Source organism: Mauremys reevesii, linkage group 10 (assembly GCF_016161935.1).
Source record: "Mauremys reevesii isolate NIE-2019 linkage group 10, ASM1616193v1, whole genome shotgun sequence".
NCBI lineage: Eukaryota > Metazoa > Chordata > Testudines > Geoemydidae > Mauremys > Mauremys reevesii.
This window is the reverse complement of record NC_052632.1, coordinates 42371672-42399377: the sequence shown is the minus strand read 5'-3', so window position 1 is coordinate 42399377 and position 27706 is coordinate 42371672. Positions and strand designations below refer to the sequence as shown.

The 27706-nt window shown below is 55.3% G+C and overlaps 1 protein-coding gene across 10 annotated transcripts in view; it reads right to left on the bottom strand.

Moving 5' to 3' along the window:
• The window catches only part of PARP6 (poly(ADP-ribose) polymerase family member 6), a 50878-nt gene extending 35369 nt beyond the window's left edge, over positions 1–15509 (bottom strand). For all 10 annotated transcript variants that reach the window (XR_005585753.1, XR_005585754.1, XR_005585755.1 and 7 more), the window contains exons 1-3: positions 15266–15509; positions 4813–5067; positions 699–776 (exon numbers count right to left, since the gene is read on the bottom strand). Coding sequence is in view for 7 of the 10 variants with exons in the window: in XM_039492808.1 (XP_039348742.1) it covers positions 699–776; positions 4813–4815 (81 nt within the window). In the remaining 3 variants the exon portion in view is untranslated. The remainder of the gene's footprint in view (positions 1–698; positions 777–4812; positions 5068–15265) is intronic.
• Positions 15510–27706: the final 12197 nt, after the last annotated feature.

Here is a 27706-nt window from a genome sequence, read left to right as displayed (position 1 = left end):
CTGACCTCTGCTGCAATCAGAACGAGCGGGAGAGGCCACCCCAGCACGCTCTCCTGGGGAGAAGGCAGAGGCTGTTCCCATGCCCCAGTCACCTATGACCAGAGACCAGCAGGACACACTGGGGTGCTAATGAAGAACTGTCAGTAGCACACCCCAGCGTGCCCCCAGGGCTCTGCCACCCAGCAGAGGGGTCCCAGGGCACTGCCAGTCTGCAGGGAGGGCCATTGGCAGGAACCTGGAAAATGCTGAACTAAAAGGCTCCACGCCCGTGGCCCCTTGCAGAAAGGCGGGCGCTGTGCTCTCAACCAAGCTGCCCACCAGGGTCTCCCCAGGACAGGGACAGGGACAGGGACAGAGCCAGGCACAACATGGCCTCCTGGACACTGCCAGCTCTAGCCAAGGGCCAGACGGTTGGCGGCTCCTGGAGCCAGTGGCCCTGGGGCGCTGCTGTCAGACCGTGGAGCTGGACAGGTTTGCACCAGCTGAGAGCATGAGTCCAGGGTCCCAGCAGTGTGTGAGCATGGCTGCCCTGGGCACAGGGGACCGATGGGTCCCATCACTCCCCACCGAGTTTCCCGTGCCAATCCCACTGGATACGCTGCCCTGGCACACAGCAGAGGTCCTCGAACTCCGCCACGCCGGTTTCAGCACTGCACCGTACCCCCCAGGGGCAGCCGGCGGGTCACCCAGCTCCTTACCTGGACTCCATAGAGGAATTCCTCCGACTCATTGTCTCCATCCGAATCATCGTCAGTCCAGTACTGGCCTTTGATGTCCTGTGAGAAGAGGCTGTTAGTATTTACAAGCCGCAGCCAGAGCCTTGGGCCCATGGCCATCTCGCTCACACCCAGGTCAGAGCAGCAGGGTCAGCTTGCCAGGCCAGGGCAGAGGGGACCGAAGTGGGCTGTCTGCATACTGGTATGGCCTTCATCTCCGGAGCATCTGAGCACCTCACAGCCATTCGTGGGGTCTCACATCAGCCCCTTGAAGGAGGGACCATTACCCCAGGTTGCAGTTCATAGACTGACAGACTTTAAGGTCAAAAGGGAACATCATGAATGATCATCTAGACTGACTTCCTGCACATCACAGGCCACAGCATCTCACCCACCCACTTGTGTGACAGACCCCTAACCTCTAGCTGAGTTACTGAAGTCCTCAAATCATGGTATAAAGACTCCAAGTTAAAGAGAAGCCACCATTTACACTAGTATAAACCTGCAAGTGACCCATGCTGCAGAGGAAGGCAAAAAAACTCCTGGGTCTTGGCCAATCTGACCTAGGGAGAAATTCCTTCCTGATCCCAAACATGGTTATCAGTTGAAGCCTGAGCATGTGGTCAAGACCCACCAGCCAGACTGTTGTAACTCAGAGCCCTGCCCATCTAGTGTCCCATCACCAGCCATTGGGGACATCTGCTGCTAGCAGTCACCAATGGGCCCTATGCTATTGTAGGCAGTCCCAACATACTAGCCCCTCCATAAACTTATCAAGTTCAGTCTTGAAGCCAGTTAGGTCTTTTGCCCCCACTGCTCCCCTTGGAAGGCTGTTCCAGAACTTCACTCCTCTGAAGGTTAGAAACCTTTATCTAATTTCAAGCCTAAACTTGTTGCTGGCCGGTTTATAGCCATTTGTTCTTGTGTCAGCACTGGCATTTCACTTAAATAACTCCTCTCCCCCACAGGGATTTATCCTCTGATGTATATATAGGGAGCAATCCAATCTCCCCTCAGCTTTCGCTTGGTCAGGCTAAACAAGCCAAGCTCTTTGAGTCTCCTCCCATAAGGTAAGTTTTCCATTCCTCACAACATCCTAGGAGACTGTTCCAGTTTGAATTCATCTTCCCTAAGCCTGGGAGACGAGCACTGCACACAGTATTCCAGATGAGGTCTCACCAGTGCCTTGTATAATGATACTCATACTAACACCTCCCTGCCTCTACTGGAAATACCTCACCTGATGCATCCTAGCTGCATTAGCCTTTTTCACGGCTGCATCATATTGACAGCTCACAGTCACCCTGTGATCAACCAATACACCCAGGTATTTCTCCTCCTCTGTCACTTCCAACTGATACATCCCCAGCTTCTAGCAAACCCCAGGCTTGGGGAGAGAAAGATGCTTGCCCAGTGTCACTTGTGGCTGAACAGGAAACCGAATGCACGTCTGCTGAGGTCCCCTCCGGTGCCCTACCCACTGGCCCGTCCTCCCCAGGCAGTGAGTCAGGGCACAGCTCTGACCTGGTCCCACTGGCCAACTGGTGATAACGCTTCCCCTCCACACACGTATCCAGATCAGATCAGCTACCAAGGGGCCTGTGCCCTTTCCTGACCCTTCCCAGTGGCTACAGGAGGCCAGAATTGTGGCTTGTTTTCCATCAGGGGAGACAGAGTGTGGCTTGTTTTTATATGAGGGTCTCAGGAATGGCCTGCCGTATTTCCCCTATAGGGCAGGAGGTCCCTCTTGGGGAAGCCAGAGATGGGGACTGGGAACTCACTCAGCCCTTAGCTAGATGGGGCAGCTGGACCTTTAACAAAAGAGCTTTTCTCCCACCAGTTTGTCAGGTGTTTGAGTGAACTGAGAGTTAACAAAAGTCCCAGCATTTGAAACCAGGGGTTCTCTCCAGTTTTCCCACCATGGGCCACATGCTAATACTGCTCTATTCTAGTTCTTTCACTGTTCTCATCCCTCATCAGCCCCCATGAGACTGTCTCACAGACACTCCCCACAGCCCAGCCCAGCTCCCAGGCCCCTGGCAGCTACAACATTCACTAACATGGAAGAATGACATTGGGGAAGCAGTCAATGTATTTTTAGCTTCTTTTGATGCAATTTATCTGCTGGAAATAGCAAGGAGGAACAGGCATCGTGGGACCAGCCAGCTCTCTGCACACCACCAGCGAGTGCTCAGCAAACTACTGGCATTAAATTAACTTCCCTTCTCCATTAACTGGGGGCAGGGGCAACATTTTTAAAGCATCTGTGTCGCCTGGAAGCCTACACCCCATTCAAATCAATGGAACTCAGGCGCCTAAGTCACCTAGGTGCATTTGAAAATGTTGCCAGGTGTCTGTAATGTCACCTGCCAGTCACAGATTCCAAGCCGAGAATGGACCACTGTGATCAGCTAGTCTGACCTCCCGTATAGCACAGGCCAGAGAACTGCCCCAAAATAATTCCTAGAATCCACCATGACCCTTGGTAAACTGTCCCCTCGCTGTTACAAACTGACCCTTTATTGCTAGTCTGAATGTGTCTCACCTCAACTTCCAGCCATTGGATCGTGTTAGACCTTCCTCTGCTAGACCAAAGAGCCCCCTATTAAATATTTGTTCCCTATATAGGCTGTAATCAAGCCACCTTTTAACCTTCCTTTGTTAAGCTGTATGAGAGACAAGGTGGGTGAGGTGATATCTTTCACTGGACCTACTTACTCTTTGTCATCCGTAGACAGACAAAGAGGAGAGACAGGACCTGAGCTTTGAAAATAGCAAAACCAAGCAGCAAAAAAGTGTAATAGAATGTAACTTTGGGGCCATGTGGATGCACCACATAGGAATCAAAAATGACACAAGCCACACTGCTTGTGCGGGTCTCCTTTAAAGAAATGGCTGCATTGTTTTCCCTCTCAAGTACATACAGCAAGTCAGCAATGACACCTCCCCCACCTTGTGTCTATCCTGTTGACTGAGACTGTACACGCTTCAAGGCCGGGACCACCTCTTACTCTTTGCGCTTACAGTGCCAAGCCCTTAACAATGGGGCCCTGCTCCCAGCTGGCATCTTCAGATGCTACTTAATAGAAATGTGTTACTAATTATTAGAGTTATTAATTAACAATACAGTGATGGACCAGGGAAGCAGAAAAAAGCTGTGCCAATTATTTTATTATTTACCGAAGCCCCTAGAGCCCTAGACATGAAGCATGATGCTAGGTACCGTACAAACACGGAACAGACCAATTGTATTTAGAGAGGGGGAAAACAGGCTTGGGAGTACTGCAGAGCAAAATTGGGCCCTTCATATCTTCAGAGCCAGGAGCCCCCATCCAAGTGCTCTGGGACATTTGCAAGCCCACCATTCCCTCCCTGCATAGGGGTACTCTTCTTCTCATGGTGGCTGCTAGAGGCCCTGGGGTTAGGAGCCAGGTCTAGGCCCAGTTTCTCCAGGGAGAAATTCCAAGGGCCGGATTCCCAAAGCCTCAGAGATAACAGTCAGGTTAGGAGAAAGGAAGGAAGGCTAAAAAGGGGAAAGGAAAACTGAGTGGGGAACAGAGAACAGGCGGCAAGGGAGCAGTGAGATGGACCTGCTTTGGCCACTGAGCACCGAAAACAAGAAAGATGGAAAACAGTCAGAAAGATAAAGAGATAGGCAAGAAAAGACAGTATGGAAGAGGCCATGAGGGAGGAACAAGAGAGAGAAGAAAGTACAAAGAAGCCACACCCCAAATGGCAAGCCATGCCCATCTGTGTGGCTGGGGCGCAGCCCTGGCCTGCTATCCTTTGCCAAGCCAGCTGCTCTCTGGGAACCCCTGATCTCGTGCTCTGAGCCCCGACAGCCTCACTTGTCCACAACTCCCGTGACTGTGCCCCCCCACCTCAGCGCCATCTCTTCGCGCTGGGAGGCTGGGGGAGCCGGAGCGCCATGAGCCTTGGGTTGACCCCTCCCCACATTTGCCCCTTGTTTCCCTCCATGCTGTTTTCCCATGCCCGCACCCCTGGGCTTTCCCCCACAGCAGCAGCCCGGTGGCCGTCGCTGCGCTGGGCTGGGGCTCCCGCTTGCCTGCCCGTCCCTCTGCCACGCCCTGCTCACCATTTGCTTCGTGGTTCCCGGGCACTCCTCTGTCAGGCTAGGCCTCTCCCCTCCATGACACCAGGCGGCCTGGAAAGAGCGAGCCAGGCATCCAGGCAGCGTCAGGCCTTGACGTCAGGGCTGAGATCTGGGCTGGAGAGTATCTTCTGCTGTTTCCAGGCAACCGAGTCCCTGGCCTCTAAAAGGCAGCCAGCATCGTGGTTACGTCAGCGCTGTGCAGCGGGGGCTCGGGTGCTGCTCCAAACACTGCTGGCCCTGCACGGCAAACACAGGGATTGCAGACAGAGAGGCAAGACCAGGGATGTGGCACAGGTGCCTCGGCCCCCGGGCAGTGCCGCTGGTACCCCTCGTGCTTGGGATCCTGCCCTCACCCTCCTGCATCGCAGGCCAGGAAGGAATCCTGCCTCTCTCCCATGCCCGGGGAAGAGAAGGCTCACTTTAACATGGCAGGAACATGGGCCCATGCCACCCTGCTGTGCCCGGGGAACACACACAGGACAAAGCGGGTGCAGCAGGACAAGCGCCCAGCCTCTTGCAGGGCGCTGGGCAGGTCCACTGGGCATCCACGCAGCAGAGGCAGAGGAAACTTTCCTCTGAAGTATTTAACCCTCCTCGCCCCCACGGAGTGAGTGTGACACATGGCACAGCCCAGGTGGCGGGGGTCAGGGGCCCTCCACTGGCCAGCCCACACGAGGGTGTGACAGCAGCTAGGGAAGCGGTTCTCAGCCTTTTGGGGCTCAGGACCTATCTGCAAACCTGGCTGGCCTGTCACCCCCCAGAGACCCCCAGAGATGCCCCAGACCCGATGCACCCCCAAAGGTCCATCCAAGGGGTCTCGGGAGCAAAGATTCCAGATGCTCCAGCCAGATATGAATAGCTGGGGACCACCCCACACATCTGCAACTGAGGGGAGGGGCAAGTCAAGACACCCCAAAACAAACAGCCCCCCAGCTCATGGAGGGCAGAGGATAAGGGATAGGGGGAATTTGAGGGCCTGGAAGTGGAGTGGAGAGATTGAGGGGTGCAGTCAGGAAGGAATTAATGGTTCTGGGAGGGCTGGGGAAGGAACTGGGGGGCAGAGGAATATATGGGTACAGTGAGGGACTGGGGGAAGGATCTGGGGGCAGAGGGTTGGCAAGCTGATAGTTCCCCAAAAAGCAGAACCTCCCACACATGGCCCCTGGGTTGGGGGCAGTTTAGGTTCTGGGGGTAAAGTGGGGGGCTGGAAGGAGTTGGGGGGCTCAAGAGGCTGGGGTGCAGTGGGGAAGGAGCCTGGCTGTGCAGCGGAGGGAACATCGGGGTGCCCAGGACAGCAGATATGGAAGATGGGGTGTCACCCAGCTGCAGGGCAGGGGGAACACCAAAGGGCCGGTACATACAGGGGAACATGACACCACCCGCTCCCTCCTGGCCCAGCAGTGGCACTCCCTCACACTTGGCCCAGATGGCCTCCCCCCCGCCATCAGGATGGGGTGGCCGGGCCAAACTTGAGCAGCCTCATGACCCTGCACACCAGGCGGCAAGGCCCAGAGCGGGGAACCAAACCCAGCCAGCCCCACAGCCCTGAGACACTCTCTGGAGAGCCGATGTTGGGTGGTGAGGCCAGGGTAAGAACACCTGAGCGAGAGGCTGGCTGTGTGTAGATGGCCTGGGCTGGTTCCACAGGTCTGGAGGGAAGGGTTGGCCCGGCTATTGAGTGAGAGGCTGGAAAAGGGTGTTCAAACCCACCATGCGTAGACCATGACTGAGCAGGCAGCATGAGCCTCCTCCTGCTCTCCCCTGTAACACCCAGCCCAACCAGCAGGGGGCATGCGCAGCCACTCCTCCCCACAGGCAGGGGCCCCTGCACCTGGACTACGGAGATTACCCAGTTTAGCAGACTGCAGGAGCACCCAGCTGCAGCAATGCTACAGGGCTGGGGTATTTCAGGCCCAGTGCTGCAGTAATAGTCCTGACAATATGGTAATATTGGGAAACAATCCCAGCCACCTCTGCTGAAATGCAGCCACCTCTGGGGCGGAACTTGCCATCTGTTTAACGGCACACAGCAATTCCACATAGTAGTTTGGAATCCCTCAGCCAGCTGAAACTGCAGGGCCAGTGCAGGGTGGGAGGAGAGGCCCCAACCGGCAATCTGGCCAAGAAGCAATATTCCTTCCATGGCAAAGAATGCCCAAGCAACAGGCCCTCAAGCCACCTACCCCAACATGCCCACACCCACCTATCACCCTACTACCCAACATGCCTGCCAGTCAACCACCCAACTCACCCACACCCAGCAGCCATCCAACCGCCAGACACGCCTGCACCCACCAGTCACCCAAGCACCCAACATAACCGCACCCACCAGAGAGTTCCCTTCATAGCTGCTGCACCCTGAAGGCCCACGGCATCACCCCTGGGGACAGCTCCCATGGCTCATCCTACATGAGTGGAGTGCAGCTCCATGTGTCCCCCTAGTGGCCAGACCCCTGCATCTCACACAGACCCAAACACACTGGGCTCCATACCGCTCCTGGGTCCAAGGCTGCTGACACTTCACCCCTTGACCCCTGCCCCTCATCTGCCTCGCTGGCTCTCAGAACCCCGTCAGCAGCCTCCAGGCCATATGGGTGGGCGGAGAAACCTGTGGCCTTAAAGCTCCAGGCTCCCTTTCCCTTCCCACGCCTGGCACTCTGTGCTAGAGCATGCCAACAAGTGACCAGCCCGTGGAGCTGGACTGAAAGCGTCATCTCAGCTCTGTGTTGCTATGCCGTGAGCTGCTGGGAGAGGCTGGCAGCGGGGTAGCTGTGGGCACCACCCACTACCCATGCTCCTCCTATTGGAAGTGACAGTTGTGAATACCACAGAGCCGGGCCATAGATCAGCCCCTGTACGGGGGAGCCTGGGCCTTCAGTCCAGCATTGCTTGGCTATTCCCTATAGACAGAGGCTGAAGCAGCTGTGAGCCCTCATCAGCTGGTTTTCCTACAGCGCCTCCTACTGGCAAAAGATGGGAATGGCATAGATGGTGCCATTCCCTCCAGCCCTCCTTGCCAGACAAGGCTGAGACAGCTCTGTCCTGTCCCCACCCACAGTGCCCCAGAGCTAGCAAGGCTGGAGCAGCGTTAAATATGCACAGCCCATTAATAGCTTCCAAAGTTGCCAAAATGTCAGTTTTCCAGCTAAAAAGACCTAAGCAATTATGGCTTTGACTTGGGGTTTGTGCTCACTCCCCACAGCTCCCCACCTGGGAGGATCTGGGCATCAATGCCCCCCAGGATGATAGCAGCTAATAAAGCCCCTCCCTGCGTGCCCTCTCTGCCATGCAGGGAGCTAGGCTTTACGAATGGCACCTGACCTCCCTCGGCCAGCGCTAACGGCAGCCCCAGGCCGCTGCTCAGTTTCCCTGAGTAATTTCTCCTCCGGGATGAGAACATGATGCTTGGCTTGGGCAGGGAAACGCCACTGACCGCCTGCAGTGGAGCAAATGCCAGCCACGGGCTGTGAGATGCCAAGGCCTTTGGGTAGAACAGTGATAGCGCCAGTGCTGGCACACACCTGGGCACGGGTGGCATTACTGGGCTCCTCCTCTCTCTCTCTCAGGCTGAGCTACCAGCCCCTCGCTTTTCTGGGGGCCCTCCTGCCTTCCCCCAGCAGCCCTGCACTGTGAAGCCAGGTTTACGGACGCAATCAGAGCTGGGCTGGCAGCCTGCAATCCGCTGTGGGTTCTGATTGTGGCTCTTTGCATGCTGGGAATGTTGCCGGGTGCCCTCTCTGGGCACCAGCCTATAGGAGGGCAAGTTCTGATGGCACTGAGACTCAGGCCATGGGACAGTGAGCTCTCTGATCTTCCTGCTAGACCCAACAGAGGCTGGGATAGGAGACACCTTGCCGGCCAGAGCAGCTCTGATGGCTTGTGGCAGGAGCCATGGCACTGCACACAGCTGGAGGGGCCTGGCCCTCGATGGAACAGTATGGCTGGGGGAATCTGCAGGGCCCTACCAGGGCAGTGGGGCTGGGCCGGGGGGTAAGAGCAAGGGACAAGCCAGGATTTCTTTTAAATCCTTTGCAATGCCGAGCCAAGCGCATGGGGACCCCCCTGCCAGCATGCAGGGCCTTTAACCCTTTCAGAATTTACACAGCCTAGCAAGCAGGTAGCAGCATATCCCCAGGGGCTCTTGCCACCTCCATGGGGCAGAGTTAAGGTGATGGGGGACACACCAGCCCCCACCCAACTCTGTGTCTCTGCTTTGCAGAGGGTTACGTTCAGGGGCACTCGATGTCCTGGCAAGGCAGAAGCCACAGTCTGTCAGCCTCAGCTCTGCACCAACACAGCTTTGGGGCAGTGATGACGCAGAAAGCCCATGGGCACTAACACCACCCTGCGAGTCCAGCTCCATGTACACATGGCTGAAAGTGGAGAACACCATGAGCGCCACTACAGGGCTCATAGCTATGTAAAGGGATAACACCCAAGTCCTATAAGGACACATTGTCATTGGGTAAAGCCAGCTTGGCCCACCCTGGGAGGAGCACACCAGTGCGAGAGGGATCCTCCAGGGGCATGCAGCCTTTATGCCACACACCATGCGAACACGGGCATGGCTGGGGCGGGAGAGAGCAAGGCTTCCCATGCAGCTCCTTGTGGGTACGACAGCTCTCCAGTGGCTGGCAGGGGACTGGCCGGCCCAGAGCCACAGCAGGATGGTGGAGGAAAGATGGTGAGTGTATTAAAAGGGTTCTTTACTGGGGCTGCTGGGCACAGACCACTGCAGCTCCTAGCCAGCATGCTGCCATGGTACTGCACAGGGCCTGCCTAAGTGCTGGCTGGGCACATGCTGTGGTGAAGGGCTCGCTGACTAGATACTTCCCCACCCACCTCAGCACCGGGGCTCCTTTCAGCCCAGCCCTAGGGAGGGGAGCCTGCTGCTGCTGTCCAGCCCTTCTCAAAACCCATTGCTCCCCACTGTGGCTGGAGGGAAGAAGGGGACTCAGGGGGCAGGGCATGGACAAGGGGCTCCAGAGCAGTGCTGCCAACCCCCATGATTTTAGGGTGATGCTCAGAATCATTGCTGGTTTTCACAGAGCCCCAGTTCCTGGCCTCATGGGTTGAGAATCTGGGCTTTCAAGTACATCCAAGAGTTTCTAGCCCTGGGGGATGCTGAGAAAAGCTGGAAAACATGTCCCAAGTGCAGGAACCAGGAGGCGAAGAGAGACCTCAGCATGGATCATTCTAAGACAATCTCCTGTCTTGGTGATGCTCCAAGAGACGTGGGCACAACTCCCAGCTCTGCCACAGATTCCCTGTGAGCCCCCAGGCACATCACTTCATCTTCACTGAAGTGTTCCCTAACAACCTGAGCCAGGAGCAGTTTCCCTGTGACAGGGGAGAGCTCCTGACAGAGGATCCTCTCCTGGCAGGGCGGAAGCAGGCAGAGTGGGCACCCAGCCACCAGGAACTGAACTGGCCCCACCAGTCATTTCCCAGGAGCCCAACCACCATCTGATGGGCACAATGGTCGGGCACCGCTGAGCAGCGATAGACAAACCCTGGTGACTTCATTTAGTCCCTGTCTCAGCCGCGTTCTTACTTCACTGTGCAGGGTGGGAAGACAAGAGATCGCACAGGGATTCCAGTTGCTCTCAGAACTGGGCCTCAGACCTTCTGCCTGGGGCTGGGGGCTAGCGCCACCCCAGCTACCTTGATGCAAGTGGGCTGGTTCTTTCCGCTCCCTGCCCCAGCCCCATAGGGCTGCCTTTCAACCAGAGTGGGAAAAGTGGGCCCTGGCCCATGGAGCACCCTCCTCTGAACAGACCAGGATGTGTGGAAACGGCAGTGCTCCAGCTTGTTTTGTTCAGAGTGTGTTGGGACCTGGAGTCTCTGCAGGCTGCCCTCTAGTGTAAACATGAGGGCTCCTGCCATCCAGGAGGCAGTGTGAGCTGGTGGTCAAGGACCTGGGCTAGGAGACAGGAGACTCCCATCTGGCAGTGCAATGCTCTAACCACTAGGCCACAATACCTCTGATTGCAGGTGCCCTCATAGTTAATAGAGAAGCACAACCTGCAGAGACTTCATGGCCCAGCATGCAATGCTGTGGCACCCTAGGAAACCCACTTCCTCTCTTTGCAGCTGTTTCCTATCCCACCCTTTGTCTTGCCTATTCCAATTGGGAGCGCCTTGTGGCAGAGACTGTCTGTTGCTCTGTGCCTGTGCAGCACAGATCCAGGAGAATCCCAACTTTCTGTTCAAATACAGGAAGTGTCTAGCCCTTATGATTGCAGAGAAAAGCTTGAAAACATGAAGCAAGTGCAGCCTAAAGGCTCAGAATGGAGAAGGCAAACTAAAAAGAACCCCTGCTGTATTGTTCTAAAGGGCTCATGATTTTTAAGCTCATCTCACGATTTTTGGAGGCCTGACTTGTGATTTTTGAACGCTTAGAGCTCGCCAGACTGCAATGCTGCCCTTGGACGAGCAAAGGTTAGATCCTCAAAGGTCTTTAGCCACTTAATTCCCTGTAAAGTCAATGGGAGTTCGGTGCCAAACAGGGCTGGCTCCAGACACCAGCATTCCAAGCAGGTGCTTGGGGCAGCAATCTGCAAGGGGAGGCAGTCCATGCGTTTTTGGCTCCAAGCAGCGCGCCAAATTGCTGCCACGGATGGCGGGGGCGGTCCATGTGCCGTTAGGGCGGCACGCACGTTTCTGCCACGGCGGCAATTCGGTGGCAGCTTCTATGTTCAGCTGTCCGCGGCGGCGCAGCTTCTGTCTTAACAGCACACGGACTGCCCCCGCCGTCTGCGGCGGCAATTCGGCGCACTGCTTGGGGCGGCGAAAACAGTAGAGCCGGCCCTAGTGCCAAAATACCTTTAAGGATCTAGGCCCTGGTCTTTAACTCCAGCACCGACGTGGGGTACAGCAGAGAACACCACATATGTATGTCAAGCTGAGTACAAGGCTTGCAGACATATCTGAATCCTAAGGGAAACCCCTTCCTTTCTGACACCCAGCTGTAACCCCAGTGCATCCTGCCCTCACCAAGCCACCAGTTAAGGCCTGGAGCAAATCCAGGGGACATTAGAATAAGGGCAGGAAGGGGTCATTCTAGGGAATTCCTCCCCCACCCCTGGAGCAAATCCAGGGGACATTAGAATAAGGGCAGGAAGGGGTCATTCTAGGGAATTCTAGGGGTCATTCTAGGGAATAAGGGCAGGAAGGGGTCATTCTAGGGTTTTTTTAGCAGCTATTGCCGTGTCAGGCCCAGGCTTTTCCTAGCCGAGAGAACTGCCCTATGAGCTCCTGTGTGGCAGGGCGGCCAGGATGAGAGTTACCTCGCCCAGCCTTCACCGACCCCAAATACCATGCAGGATGGTACAGCAGGGCCAGCTGGAGGGAAGCATCCACTTTGGTTCTCCAGAAGGTTGGTGTCTCCCTGGAGCTCTCCCCCAGTTCAAGGGCAGACAAGCTATCCTGCCCTTGGGAGAAGGGAGATGTCAGCTGACCTTCGATGGCCAAACAGCGGGCAGATAATTATACTGAGACTCCTTGACATCTCAGGATTTTAGCAAGGCTTTGACCCAGTCCCAAATCACATTCTCATAAGCAAACTAGGGAAATGCGGCCATTACATTTCCCCCAGAAACCCTGAGATAAAGCCCAGAGACTTTAGTCTCCTGAGAGCTGAAATGTTTTAGTCCAGCTAAGCTGTTGAGTGCCACAGGCAAAAAACAGGATGGATGGAGGGGCCACCTATGCCCCAGGACCCTGCAATGGCAGGAAACCTATTAGGTGAGACATGCCCAGCTGATCCCAGCAGCCGACCAGCACCACATGCTATAGAGGAAGAGAAGACCCTCTCCCCAGGTCCCTACTAATCAGCCCTGGGGAAAAAACCCTTCCTAACCCCAAATTTGGCAATCAGTTGAACCCTGAGCATATGAGCAAGATGCACTAGCTCAACATGTAAAACAAAGGATTCTCTGGAGCACCACACAGCTGTGGTCCACCCCAACCAGTGTCCCATCTCCAGCTGTGGCCAATCTCTGATGCTTCAGAAGGCCAAAAAAAACCAAACAGAACACAACTGGTCAATTGTGCATCGAGGGGCTGGGGGGATCCTTCCTGACCCCTGCAGGCAGCCAGGCCTGAAGCATGAGATTTGATTATGCTCATCATCCTAATGCACAGCAGCAAGTGTTGGGAGCATGTTAAGGGCAATATGGGCAATCACATTCTCTCCATGGCCCATGAAGGAAGGGGATGAACAGGAAATCACAGATTCCAACCAGAAGGGACCACAGACCCTCCAGCCTCACCCCCCACGCTCGCACACACAGGCTGCAGAACTTTGCCAAGAAGATGGATTAAAGCATGTCTTTCAAAAACATAGCTAATCTTGTCTGAACCACTCCAAGTCTACCACCATCCTGGGAAGCTGTTTAACGCTGCAGCTACCAGGCCTTTTCTCTATTTCCAGGGGTGGGGGAGGAATTCCCTAGAATGACCCCTTCCTGCCCAGAGAGACAGATGTGGCCCAGAGGTGTACCAAGCCCTGTACCCCACACCCCATGGCTAGGAATCTCAGCAGTAGGGAAGCAGGCCTGTCCTGTCTCTCTCTCCCCTTTGTCAGCCTGTGAGTGTTTTTCGAAGGAGCAAGGGACACCTGGAAAAGCAGGAGCTGGATCTACTGCTCTGGCAAAATCCCATGAAGGTGAAGGCGGCCCGGTGCAATGACCCAACTGCCACCTCCAGGCTCTGGGCTGGGCGGAGGGAATATAAAACTCTCCCACACACAAGAGTACAAGGAGCAGGAAGCTGCTAAGGTGGCGAAGGGGCTCAACTGACAGCTCTGCCAGTGCTTCAATCCACCCAGCATGGAACAATACAGAGGGTGGCATAACAGTCCCGGGCAGAGGGGCCCAGCCCAATGCAAGTTCGCTTCATTTTCCCTCAGCAGACAGTGCGAGCACTAACCCCTGATCAGCGCCGGACAGGTTGGCTCTGTAGGGGCAGCTCACCACTAAAGTGGAGCAAACTCTTGCCCAGCGGGCACTCCTGAGTTGCTGCCTGCAAGCAGGGCTGGCACGAGGCAGGCAGGGCTGGCACATAACAGAAGGCAGGGCTCCCCTCGCTGAATCTGTGTCAGCAACCCACAGCCAGGGCAACTCCGCCTGTAAGAGAGGGGGACTCTGCCCACAACCCTTCACAGTCAGTGTCCTGCCCTGTGTCCTACAGCACCTCCTGCTGGGAGAGGCAGGGTTAGATAACTTCCCACCAGCAGCTGGGATGCTTGCCCAGCACAATCATGGATTTAGTGACATTTTGGCTCTCCTTACCCAGCCTGGAGCAGCGCAGCATTGCCCCACTGCAGTGAGACAGGCAGTGGGGATCAGGACAAAACCCGAGGATGATGTCGCTGCACTTCCATCAGACAGGAGTCAACCCCTGGCCTCAGCAGTGTTTCCAGCCTGCCTAGGGATATGACCTAGAAGACGTTGGCCCTGCTCCAAACCCAGCCTCGCTGACACAACAGTACTCCATGGGGACAGATCCCCTCCTAGGATTTTATTACCAGGTGTAGCAGCAGCCCTTTAAACAGCACCCAGGCAGGGCCACAGCGACTCTGTCTCAGACACTGACACAGTTCAGTGAGGGACCTGGGCCTGCTCCACACTGCCAGCTATGCCAGGGGCCGCAGGCTGTTCCCCTTGCTCCTGGGAATAGGCAGAATTTCCTCACGAGATCCCCTGCCTGTGCACAGCCTGCTCCGGGTCCTACCAGGCAGAGAAACGCCCACCTCAGGCGGATCCTGGGCACAGGAGCAGAAGACCCTGAACAGGGTTCCTGTGCCTGGGAGGAACAGCCCTAGGGCAGAACTGAACCTTCCAGGATCCCTGGGCCCACCTGGAACAGACCTGTGAGCAGGTGGTGTGGGGGAACGGAACCTGAACAGGACTGCTGGGCCCACCTGGACGCACCCCGCTGCAGCCCCTGGAAGCAGAAGAACCTGAGCTGAACCCCCATGCCCATCAGCAATGGCCTCTAGGGGAAGATGGCACAATTCCGGCCCACCCCAGGCCTGCTAGCAGGACCCTTCCCCTGATCACAGCCCTGCCCCCCTGCTGCCCTGGGCTGTACAGCAGGGACCCCCACAGCCAGACTAGGACTCAAGCGCCTCACCAAGGCCTATGTGGGCAGAAGGCATCGAGGTGTGGGGTGAGGGAATGAGCAGGAAACCTCCCCTTTCTCCCAGCTGGCTCCTGCCCCCTCCCAGCCCCAACACAACAGGCAGTGTCCTGAGTAGAAGGGCTTGTCCATTCAGCAGCACCTGCCAGAGCCAGGAGGGTTGGGCAGGGCTTTCCACGCCTGTGGCTACCTCACCCTCCTCCCTGCCCCGCTCAGTGACAGGCAGTGCGGCTTGCTCGCTCTCCCACCTACCCAGCCCCAGCTCCGGCCACCGCCAGGCCTTGATACTCACGGTGATTCCTTCGGCCAAGTCCCTGCAGCCGCAAATGCCCTGGGAGGCTGCCAGGCTGGGGAGGAAGCACTGCTGCGTGCCAGGGATCAGGGCCGGAGATGGCTGGCCTCTCTCTGCAGGGGAGCGGACAAAACGGAGGCTGAGGAGGCTGAGTGGAAGAAAACAAAAGGCTTGTCGTCTGGCTGCTCCTCCTGGCTTTGTTGTTTCACTTAACAGAGCACAACACAGCAGCCCAGATGGCTTCGCCCATGCTCAGTGCAGCTCCAGGCTGGAGTCATGTGATGCTTTCAGCTCAGTGAGCAGGAGAGTTGGGCTGGAGGCAGGGATGCACAAAGCTCACACACACACGCATCTAGTGTATCGGATGTCCATGCATCTGTAGGCCGAGCCTCCCGCCTACCATCTCAGTGCAGCACAGAAAGCCCACAAGCTCACCCTGGCCCTGGTGCAGCATAAGACACAGGAGATGACCCAACTTCCTATCCCAAGGTCTGTCCTGCGGACCCACTGTGCTGCCCTACCCTCAGAGATGGAGCAGGCTGGGTGCCAGATCTCTTGAGGGGAGAGCACTGCACTGCCAGCGGAAATTATACCCAGCTTCCTAAATGTCCTTTCCCTCTCTGCCACCCTCATAGTTCACCCACCTGCCCAGCTGTGGCCTGGTGACTTTTGAAGGCCCTGTACTGTGGTGATTATGATGAAGGCTAAGTCAGTCTTTGTTTCTTCCACCCTACCGACCGTAAGGTCCCCAGTCGGAAGGCTTGTTCCAGGGGACGAGGTGACCCAGCCCAGCCTGCCTCCCCTTGGGAACCAAGGCAGCATATCCTCGCTTGGAGGAATTTCCCGATTGCTTTGTCGAGAAGGCTGCTCAGGTTCAGACCAGATTGTCCAATTTCTAGCAGAGAGCAAATTCTATTTCCCCCCGCCCACCCCGGGCCAGTTTTACTGGGGCAGAGACAGGAGGTAATTGAAGTTCTGCAGCCTCCAGCCTGTGAGATGGATCAGTGCCCCTCCTAGCTAGGTAAAGTGGTGAGACAAGGGCAGGGCAGATCTTTGCTAGCAAACAGTTATGACCTCTGCCCAGGAGGGCCAAGTGCTAGCTTCCCACAAGCAAGCCATCTCCCAAGGCTGACAGCCTCATCACTGCAGTCCAGCCTCTGACCTTCCTCCTCTGGGAAAGGTTATTAAGGAAGCTGTATCAGGACAGCTGTGGCACCACCTAGGATCCTCTGGTCCTGCCTGGCTTGATGCCAGGGTATGGTAGAGACTGTGCTGGTCTCACTGGTCAGGGAGCTTCTCCTGGGGATGGAGGAGAGCCCCTGCTGATGGGCAGGCAGTGCTGTGGTCCCACCTGCAGCCCCTGGATGGAATCACAGACAACTGGCTCTCGGGAAGGTCCCAGAGTGTGGGTGGCGTTGGCCTGTGACTCATACTTCCCCAGGGCACTTCCACAGTATTGGGGATGGTGTTCCTCAGGGTTTTCGCCTGTCACCCACTCACAGTCTGTGAGGCTGCTGGGGAGGTGCTGTCAGCAAGCTGACGGCAAAACAAGTCCACATTCCACTCCCATCAAACCCAGGCCATGCCATCTGTTTTCCTAGAGTCTGGCTGTAGTTCAGATCAGACAGGAGAAAAGTGATGCTGGGAGTCTGGGGGAACAACCTGCTGGCTCTGACAGAGGTGCTGTCTCCTCCCACTACTAAGGGCCTCTCTCCAGCTTTTGTTAGCAAGGGTCACAACTGGTGGCCCTTTCACATCCCTGGCTACACCTGGACTTTCAGGTAGCAGCAGTAGCCTGGAGTGCTTTTATCCTTCGGAACCTGGGTAGATGGTTGAAATGCTTCTGATCAAATATGGACGTCCCCACAACTGTCTAGGCCTCTGTTACGGCCAGGTTGGTTAACTGTGACGTGCGCTACCTACAGCTGCCTTTGAAGACTGTAATGGGGTACACTCACTGCTAGGGCCGCTCCTCATGGCTACTCTGGGGATTATCTCCTTCAAAGTCCAGCACTCCCTTCTGTCACTCATTCACATACCCTGCTGCCTCACTCTCTCGGCAAGTTGGGTGCTCTCTCTTCATGGCACGACCCTTCAGCCATGTCACTCTGGTCCTCCACTTCTGGGGTATCAAAGTCCCATTGGACAACCTGTCCCCGGCAATCTTCTGCTACACTGCCCAGTCTGTGCCATTTCCCCAGTAGCTGGTGGGGGAACCCAGGCCCACACTCCACTCCAGGTTCCAGCTCAGGGACTCTCTAATCAGCAGCTAACATCTGCAATGCCCCACCTTCCTGCCATTTCCCTGGGCCATTTCCTACTACACCTCTCTCAGGCTTTTGCTTCACCACCCTTCCAGATAAACCCTTCCTTCAGGAGCTGGATCCCCTGGGGTTTCTACTTGCTCCCTGGGCTTCCTTCCATCTCTAACATCCAGAGAGTGGCCACAGGCTCCCTGGCTGCAGCCCCTTTCTGCTGCCAGCTTCCTGGCTTTGTCCTAGCCCTGCCTGTCCCTTCTCAGCTGGGCTCCATCACCAATCAGGGGCTACTTAAGCCACAGCTGAGAGGAATTCAGTGGCCTATCAGGTTAATCAATCTACTTTAACCTGCTTTGCCTTGTGTGGAAGGGGGGATACCCCTTCACAAAGACCCTTCAGACACTTCCCCCACTGGTAGCCCAGTGGGGTTGCCCAGCATCAGTGGTGCTCCTGCTCTCGATGCAGATTTTGCTAACTCCCTGTTTGTTTCTGGCAGTGTCAGCTTCAAGCTAGCAAACCCAGCAAGGTTTGGTTCCAAGGTTGCTGCTTTCCATAGGCCCCATCTCCAGAGTGGGGACCTCCCCTCTGGAATTCCCTTCCCCCATTAGCCTGCCAAGACCTGTGTATTTCTGCTATGGTCTGGCTCCCAGGCCTGTAGTACCTGAGCACCTCACAATCTTTAATGTAGGAGCTATGACCCTCATTTTACAGACTCGGAACGGAGGCATGGATAGACTAGATGACTTGCCCCAGATCACACAGGGAGTCTGTGACTCAGCAGAGATTTGAGCCCAGGTCTCCAAGTCCTAGGCTAGTGGCCTAACCACTGGTCCACCCAATCTGTGACCGTCAGGCCACTTGGCAAGGTTTTTCCTGGTCACGCCTGTGCATTTTCAAAAGCAGCCACTGACTTCGAGTGCCAGCTTGAGACATCTGGAGCCTGATTGTCCAAGGAGCTGAGCACATCTGAAAATCAGAGCCAAGGAGTCGCAAGTTGCAATCCCAGGAATGAAGCAGTGGCTGCTTTTGTAAATGGTGGCGTCCGGCTTTTGCCTGAGGGAGGCCGATTGCCTCCTCTGGACTGGGAAGGCACGTGGGGGGTGCACCTTTGGGGCTGACTTTTGCTGTGTTCTAATTTGGAAGTTTGGTGGGCTGAGATCCATTCCTGGCAGACAGGGGAGGCTCAGACTGCAGCACGGTTCTGGAACCCCCAAAGCCTAGCGAATGCACTGGATGATTCAGTTAGAAACGCTCCTGCCTTCCTTTCCAGGAAGCGGTGACTGGCATTCAGACCCCCATAACCCTGCATCAGCCCCCACGCCCAGTGGGTAGGCTGCTGAGTCGTGACAACAACAGTTTAGGATGCCTAGGGAGGGGGAAGGAGACTGAGCCACATTTCCTCGAGAAGACAAGTCCTTCCCATGCCCACTGCTCCCCATCTCAGAGCTGGTAGAGACTGCTGAGACCAGGGGGCCTGAGGGAGGCATGACAGGAAATAATCAAGGAGAGGAATGTGGAGGGCAATGACGTTTCCAGCTGGTGACAGATGTCAGCCAATTTGGTGGGTGGAGCCAAAGAAAATGAAAGGCCCACCCCCCTCAGGTGAAGGTGGGGCCACACAATCAGGGGCGGCTCTAGCAATTTCGCCACCCCAAGCATGGCGGCACGCTGCGGGGGGCGCTCTGGCGGTCGCCGGTCCCGCGGCTCCGGTGGACCTCCCACAGATGTGCCTGCGGAGGGTCCACTGGTCCCGCGGCTCCAGTGGAGCATCTGCAGGCACGCCTGCGGGAGGTCCACCGGAGCCGCCTGCCGCCCTCCCGACGACAGGCAGAGTGCCCCCCGCGGCATGCGGCCCCAAGCACGCGTTTGGCGCGCTGGGGTCTGGAGCCGGCCCTGCACACAGTATAGACAACAACTGAGTACGTTTTGACAGCTCTGGAGACCTCTTTATGCACAAAGTAGGGACAGATCAGTGAAAGCTTCTCCAGCCATGCGCCCCTGTCCTGAGCTGGAGTGGGGGAACCACCCCCATGGCAGAGAGGACAGTGCAGCCTCCATGGCCCCTCCAGTGCCTCACCTTGCTGCTGAGGATGCCAGCTAGTGCCAATCACAGTGAAGGTTTTGTCAAGCGTCCCTGGGAGCTGGACTGAGACCCAGCAAACTCATTTCACCCAGGCCACAGACTCACCCCCAGATGGGAACAGCTAGACAAGTTTGTGAGGGGGTGCTTGTGATGGTAGGGGGCAGGGCTTGGCAGCCCTCGGGCTCCCTTCTGGTGGATGTCTGATGTTCCATGATTCAGGGCTTTAGCAGCTCACCTGCAGGCATCAGGACTGGATTCCCCCTCTCTGTATTATGGCAGTTTTTGGTCTCCTTCTTCTGAAACATGAGGGATGGCCACAGCTGTAGGGGAGACACTGGGCGGGGTGGGCGAGGCTCTGAGGTGGCATCGAGCACTGTCTCTCTCGGGTGCTTGGCTGGCTGGTTCTTCCCACATGCTCAGGGTCTCACTGATCACCATATGGGGGGGTCTTGAAGGAATTTTCCCCCAGCTCCAATTGGCACAGACCTGGGGCGGGGGTCACCTTCCTCTGTAGCGTGTGCATGCAGGTCACTTGCCAGGATTACCTGGGTGTATCTCATTAACCATTTCTGCGCTGCTCGGTCCCTCCTAGCTCTCCCTGTGACAAAGAACAGTCGAGGCTTCTGTGGACTGTGACCCTTTGCTCTCGGTTCTGTTGGTGGGTTTAGCATGCAGGTGCTGGGAGCTGCTGGTGACCTGTGATGCACAGGAGGTCAGACTGGGTGATCTGAGCCTTTCTAGCCTTAAACTCTCTGACTCTTTTGACTTGTTGTCCCTACCCCCATTGGGCTGCACCCAACAAGGCAGCCTGACAGTGTTCGGGATGAGTGTGCAGGCAGGGCACCTCCTCTGTCTGGGCATTGCCAGGATGCTTCTTCAGACCCTGTGCCTTAGCCTGCATCCTGGCCATGGGGATCCAAGAGGTGTTGTGGGAGCCAGGGGTAGCTGCAGGGGGAAGTAGCAATGTCCCCCAGAATTTCTCCTGTGCTGGGGGCTTCTTTGGGAGGCTGGGGAGTCTTCTTCTGGGGGCCTTGCAACCTTCTGGCCACAGCACCCCTGTGAGTTGCCCATCTCACCCAGTAATCTCCTTTGTCAGCAGGTTCAGGACTCGGGGTGTGTAACTCTCTTGGGCTGGGAACCCTCTTGTCACAGGGTAGTTTATTATTGTGCACATCTCAAAGGTTTCAACTTCCCTCCCCTCTCTGCTGCCTTTTGTCACCTCAACTCTTCTTCAGTGCCCAAGATTCCTCTGGGGGCGGGGGGGCTGTTCCTGGGCTTCTCCCTGTCATCCCCAGCTCCCTGCCCCTTGCACAGGGCCATAGCCATAGGGACACTCCCTGGCCTTCCTTCACCCCAGCAATCACAGAGAGTGCCAGGACACAGCCCCTCGGCTTCCTTCAGCTGCCATCCTCTCCAGGATCCCTGCCCCTCACACCCGACAGGGGCACAGGGCTCTCCCTGGGCTGTCCTCTGGCTCCAGGGTCTCCACCCCCAAGGTCTTGTCCTTATCTATCCCAGAGGCCTGATGAGACATATGTCCCCTCTTCATTTTTCCCAAGCTGGGAAGGTGAGTTCACCATAGCACAGGCAGGGTTGAGACCCATTTCCTGTGACCCACAATCACCCCGTGATGGCATTACTGACAGCAGGGGCACCACCCTCCTCCTACCACAGTCTGTCCTCAGAGCACACCAGCCAGACTTGGGTCAGCTGGAATACAGTGCAAGGAGCATAAGTTTCAATTGACTTAATCACCAGAGAACAGTCTGGCTCCAGGAATGGGTGTGTGCACATGTTCACTGGGTAACAGAAGGTGGCCTTCCCTAGCTCACTGTCTTAGATGACTGCCCAGTGTCATGAGATGGCATAACCACAGAGGAAGGGCTGGCTCCATGGCAGTGCTGGAAGGTCACCATGCTGCTGGTCCTACCTGTTTCTGCTTTGTCAAGCATCCAAGAGTCCTGTCCTAAACACGCACATGTGCCAGAGAATAACATGGCCACCATGCCAGCTGCCAATCTACAGAGCCAACTCTGCCTCCCACACCACCCCTGCCTCCTCCTGGGGCACAAACTGTATCAAACTACCCTGAGCAGGTGCATCTGTTAAAGGAATGAAATAGGAAACCAGGGTGCTGGCCACCTGTGGGCATTAAAGATTCCAGGTCCCTTTCCATAAGTTAAGTGGTTTTAGCCAGATGCCCTGGTGTAGTTGGGTGGCACCCACCTTTCATGAGTGCTCCCTGGTCCAATGTGTGCATGCCTGCAGTACTCAATTTATCACCTCATGGTGCCCTCAGGCATCCACTGCGCTTCTCATGTGGGTCTTCGGTGACACAGCCCTCTGGCTGAGTCACCCACAGTCCATGTGGAAACAAACCCTTTCTGGGGCACGCTGTCCAACCAGGCCTATCTCAAAGCCCTCAGTAATATCCTGTAGCCCTCCCTAGGCTCAGCCCCTTCACAGTCCAACAGGGCCCATCAGGGCACCCCACTGTTGGCAACAGGTCTGTAGCCCTCCCCAGGCTCCAGTCTGACCAAGAGGGCCTCTCTCAGTACCCCAGCTGGCCTGCTCTGGTGTGGAGCAGCACCCCCCAGGACTTTCTCCCTGGAGGCTCTTCACCTGCCCTTTAGTCCTCTGACACCAGCTCGCTAGCTGGGTCAGTCGCAGTTCAGCCTCTTCCAGGGGGATAACAGGTCCACATACAGTCCCTTCTCTGGGCTTGTCTAAACTTCTCTCTCTCAGGTCAAGCCACTTCCCCAATGGCTGCTGGTGGCAGAGGGAGACCCACACCCACCCACTACTCCAGGTTCCAGCCCAGGGACCCTTTAAGTAGCAGCCACACATCACATGCCTTTAACAAACTGCTTTTCCCTGGGCAACTTCCCCATAGCCCAGTGGTAGGCAACCTGCGGGCTGCACATGGCCCATCAGGGTAAGCCACTTGGGGCCACCAGACCATTTGTTTACATTTGCCCAGCTTCTAGTGGCCATGGTTCACCATTCCTGATCAATGGGAGTTGTGGAAAGCAGCATGGGCTTGGCCGCCGCTGCCTGCGGTTCCCATTGGCAGGGAATGGCAAACCATGGCCACTGGGAGCTGCAGGCCACCATGCAAATGTAAACAAACAGTCTGGTAGCCCACCAGCGGCAGAGCCGTAACAAGGAATTTTTGTGCCCGAGGCAAGGGCTGGCTCCAGGCTCTTCGGCGGCGGGTCCCTCAGTCCCTCTTGGAGAGAAGGACCCGCCGCCAAAGAATGAACGAAGCGGTGGCGGCAATTCAGCGGCAGGTCCTTCCCTCCAAGAGGGACTGAGGGACCCGCCGCCGATCACAGCTTTTTTTTTTTCCTCCACCCCGCTTGGGTGGTAGAGCTGCGCCCCTCCGCTTTGCACACCCCAGGCAAGTGCCTCACTCGCCTTGCCCTTGTTACGGCACTGACCAGCGGCTTGCTGACTTACCCTAACAGGCCACGTGCAGCCTGCAGGTTGCCCACCACTGCTGTAGCGTCTTAATTGAGTCCTGGCAGCCAGCCAGAAGCTGTTCCCTCACTTTCCCAGGCCCTGCCAATAACTACCAGCCTCAGCCCTTGCAATCCCTACAGCCAGCCAGGAGCACCTCTTGCTCACCAGTGCCTGCAAGCAGACTGATCTAGCCAGTCCTTTCAGCTCCAGCAGACAGCCAGGAACACCTCTTACATCCCCAGTCCCTGGAAACAGACTGAATTCTGCCCCTGCAGCTCCTTTCATATGAGCCTGCTAGACCCTCATTGACTGCTCCCTGCAGCCTCTCTGATTGGCTGCTTCCCCTGCAGCCACTCTAGCCTGCTTGAAGGACCTCTCCATTGCTTCTTCCCTGGGATGGGTGTGGCAGGACCCTGAGCCTCCAGTCCACCCTTTCACACCTGGCCAATTTCCAGCTCAGGTAACTACACTCATCCCAGGAAACCCTTTTCTCCTTCACTTCCTATCCTAAACCATGTTGCTGGGTGCTGTTAAACAGCTGTCAGGTTCCACCCCAGAGGTGGCTGCACTTCAGTGGTCAGTGAAATTATACATATAAAGGAGATTAATATTAGCCTTGGGATCCCTCTGGATAAAATGTGCTATATATTTGTGCCACAAGCATATAGACAGATCTGCCTTAATCATAATTAATAATAACCACTTAGCTCCATTTCAGTGCAGGAATGTTGAATACAGGATTCTCCTTCACTTCCTACCCTAATCTGCTCTGTAGCATTGCTGTGTGCTGGTAAACAGCTGCAAGGCTACTCCTCAGCTGCAGCTGCGTTTCAGAGGTATGCGAAGCACTGTATGTAGAGTTGGTACAAGTCATGTGGTCAAGGGCTTATGAATCTTTGGCTTGCTGTGCAGGTGACAGTTGTTGACACAATTATCCTGCACTTCACTTGTAGATGGGCAGATGGGATAAACCAAGTTGAAAGGAAAGCTTGTTTGCCTGCAGAAGTGCTGCTGGTGCTGGCTCAGGGATTCAAAATACAGGGTGGGAAGCAAATTAACTTGTGCCATGATGAGCAAAGGTACTTGCCCTACAGAGACATCTTCCTGGACTATGCCGTACCAAAGAGCAGCTTGGGCCTGGTGCTCCTCTCAATTACACTGGGGTAAATCAGGAATAGGTGTTGCTAACTCTCCTGATTCTGTTGCGATTCTCATGACCCTTGGGGTTTTGCTGAAATCCCCAGCTCCTAGAGTCACGTGAATACACCAGAATCTTAACTTCCAAATCAATACAAAATTGAGTTCCTAGCACCTATGATTCCAGAGAAAAGCTTGAAAAAGTGACCCCCTAAAGAATCAAAGGCCAGACAGCAAATAAAAAGAACTCTGAGTGTATCATTATTAACATATTGTGATAGGTATTTAAAGGGCCAGCAGCCAATTGTTCCCACTGGGTGGCCCCAGGGAAATGAGTTGGAGGACTGTCATGCTTTTGGAAAGTGTGGGGTCAGCACTTAAAATGCGCTGAGGCCAGTGACACTCTGCCCTTAAGAAACCTGCTTACGCTCCAACAATTTGCCTTCCAGTAGGCCCAGCTGTCAAGCTCCTGGTGTGGGGATCCTTGGGGCAGGACCACACAAGTGCTCCAGCACCTCCTTGGACCTATGGACTACAAGGTTCTGTTTCAGACAGACTGAAACACAGACCAGTTTTTCATGTCAATTTGCAGAAACCCCAGAGGGTCCAGCAGGGTGTTTTCATTCACCGCAAGGGTGGTGGGGCTGATCCAGGTTCCCGAACCTGCAGGCACTGAGAAAGTACCTCTGGGGACACAGCTAACTAGGACAGGGAGGGCAAATGGGCAACCCCCAGAAGGCATGTGAGGATGCGTTTTCCCCACTCCTGAGACAGACTTTCCTCATGACACACCAGTTCCAGCTCCAGCCCATGGCCTTGCTGGTGCAGAAACCAGCAGCTCCTGAAAGAGATTAAGACGGTCCTGGTTCAGAAAGTTGAAGAAATGCTGATATAGGGGATAATCGAGGAATCCCATAGCCCCTGATGTAGCCCTGGGTCTCAAACCCAAAGGGGCTGTCTGGGTCACTGTTGACTTCAGACAGGTCAGTGCCCGCTCTCACCAAAGGTGGGAGGGATAGCTCAGTGGTTTGAGCATTGGCCTGCTAAACCCAGGGTTATGAACTCAATCCTTGAAGAGACCACTTAGGGATCTGGGGCAACAATTGGTCCTGCTAGTGAAGGCAGGGAGCTGGACTCAATGACCTTTCAAGGTCCCTTCCAGTTCTAGGAGAGTGGTATATCTCCAATTATTACCTTATTACTTTGTTGCCAGTCCATGCCCCAGGTGGATGATTTACCAGACTGCCTCAGCCAAGCCCAATATAGCACCATGTTGCTCTGACAAGGGCCTATTGGCAGGTTCCTCTTTCTCCTGACTCCCAGGAAAAAACAGCATTTGCTAGCCTTGTAGGCTTGTTCCACTTCGTCACAATGGCTTTGGGGTTACGCGGGGCCCTGTCCACCTTCCAGAGGTCGATGGACTAGGTGTTATGACCTCAGTATTGCTACATGGCAGCATTTCTCAAGGATGCTGTCATCTGCAGCCGAGATGGGTTTACTCACCGTCGGAATCTAGCTGCAGTCCTACAGTCCACATGAGAGACCCATCTCACAGCAAACCCTAGGGAGGGCCAGGTAGGCAAGCAAGAAACAAAGGATTTGGGATCTCTAATGGGTAAAATCCCTCATCAATAAGGCAGAGACACTTAGAAAGCAGGTGTGGTCCTTGTGGGGCCTAGAAAGCTGGTACCTGTGGTTTGTATCAGATTTTGTTTCCCTGGTGGCACCCCTCATGGACCTCAACAAAAAGTCAGCAAGTCATCTGCTTCCCCCCACCCCCCGGTGACCGGGCCCTCCAAGAGCTAAAGCAGATTCTCTGTAGTAAGCCCTTTTGCCCAGCCCAGATTTCACATATTTTATGGACAGATGCTTCACACCAGGGAATCGGGAGGAACACCGTTGAGATGAATGGCGCAGTGCAGAGGTGCAACTGGGCAGGGGAGCAGGGAGGGGAAACAGGTCTAATGTCACTGTCTGCCACAACAGGAGCTTCCGCAGGTAAACAGCAGCTTCCACGAGAGAGACACTGGCTGTTCTGGAAACATGGCAAATGTAACAGATATTTCCTAAAAAACATTATTTGGGGATTTCAATGAACAATCCGCCCATGGCCAGGTGCGCACCAGGATCCTTCAGGGGGTTAATGTATTTGTCATTTCTTTCTGTCTCTTGGCGGTGTTGTGCATGTTTGTTCCTGAAGCAAAGTCCACAGAGCCTCTGCAGGAGCCATTGCTGCTAAAGAAAGGGACAGCTCCCACACCTAACTACCAGCCATTGGCACAGACGATAGTCCTTCTGGGAGCAGCAATCCCATGCCCAGGGTCACCGTGTCATGGCAGGACACTGACTCTCCAGCCAGCCCAGCTGAGTACATGCACTCGCCTCTCACACAGACAGATGGACACAGAGACAGACAGAAAAGGGCAAAACCACAATAATAACTATACTTAACTGGGCTAATACTAGAGAGAGTTCTCGCTGATCAGGAGAATTCTAATAGTAAGTAGCTGAGACTGATAAATAGTTAATAGTAAATACAACTCATAGAGTCAAATAGTAATTACTATTTAATGTACTCATCTGTAATAAATCAGTATTAATCATATAAAATGCTGTAATCCTAAATAGTTAATAATAATAATAGATAACAATAAGAACTAGCTATTTCTAAAAAAAACAAAAAAACAGTGAGGAGTCCCTGTGGCACCTTAGAGACTAACAAATTTATTTGGGCACAAGCTTTCGTGGGCCAAAAACCCCTTCATTAGATAAATTTGTTAGTCTCTAAGGTGCCATGAGGACTCCTCATTGTTTTTGCTGATACAGACTAACACAGCTACCACTCTGAAACCTGTAGCTATTTCTAGTCACTATTAAGAATCCAGTCTCTGTTTGAGCCTAGGGTTACCATACGTCCCGATTATCACGGACATGTCCGGATTTGGGGGTTTTAAATAGCCGTCCGGGAGGACTTTGTAAAAATCTAAAAAGGTCCAGGATTTCCCTCCCAATGCAGAGCGTGGTGCAGTTGACAGAACAGCCGGGCCAGATTGAGCCACTCGCATCGGGGCCTCCAGCAGCCAGAGCCCCTCCCCTGCTCCCCCTCCCCTGCAGCCTCAACAGCGCTCCACGGGGTTGGGGCAGTCAGGGGACAGGGAGCAGGGGGGTTGGATGGGTCAGGAGTTCTGGGGGTGCCTGTCGGGGGTGGGGGTGTGGTGAGGGGTTGGGGCAGTCAGGGGACAGGTAGGGGGTAGGATCCTAGGGGGGCAGTTAGGATGGGGGGGTCTCAGGAGGGGGCAGTCAGAGACAAGGAGAAGGGAGGCTTAGATATGGGGTGGAGTCCCAGGGGGCGGTTAGGGTCAGGGTTCCCAGAGGGGGCGATCAGGAGACAAGGAGCAGGGTGGGTTGGATGGGTTGGGTGTTCTGTAGGGGGCAGGAAGTGGGAGGGAGTGGATGGGGGTGGGGCTACCCCCCACGCACATGGAGTGTCCTCTTCTTTGA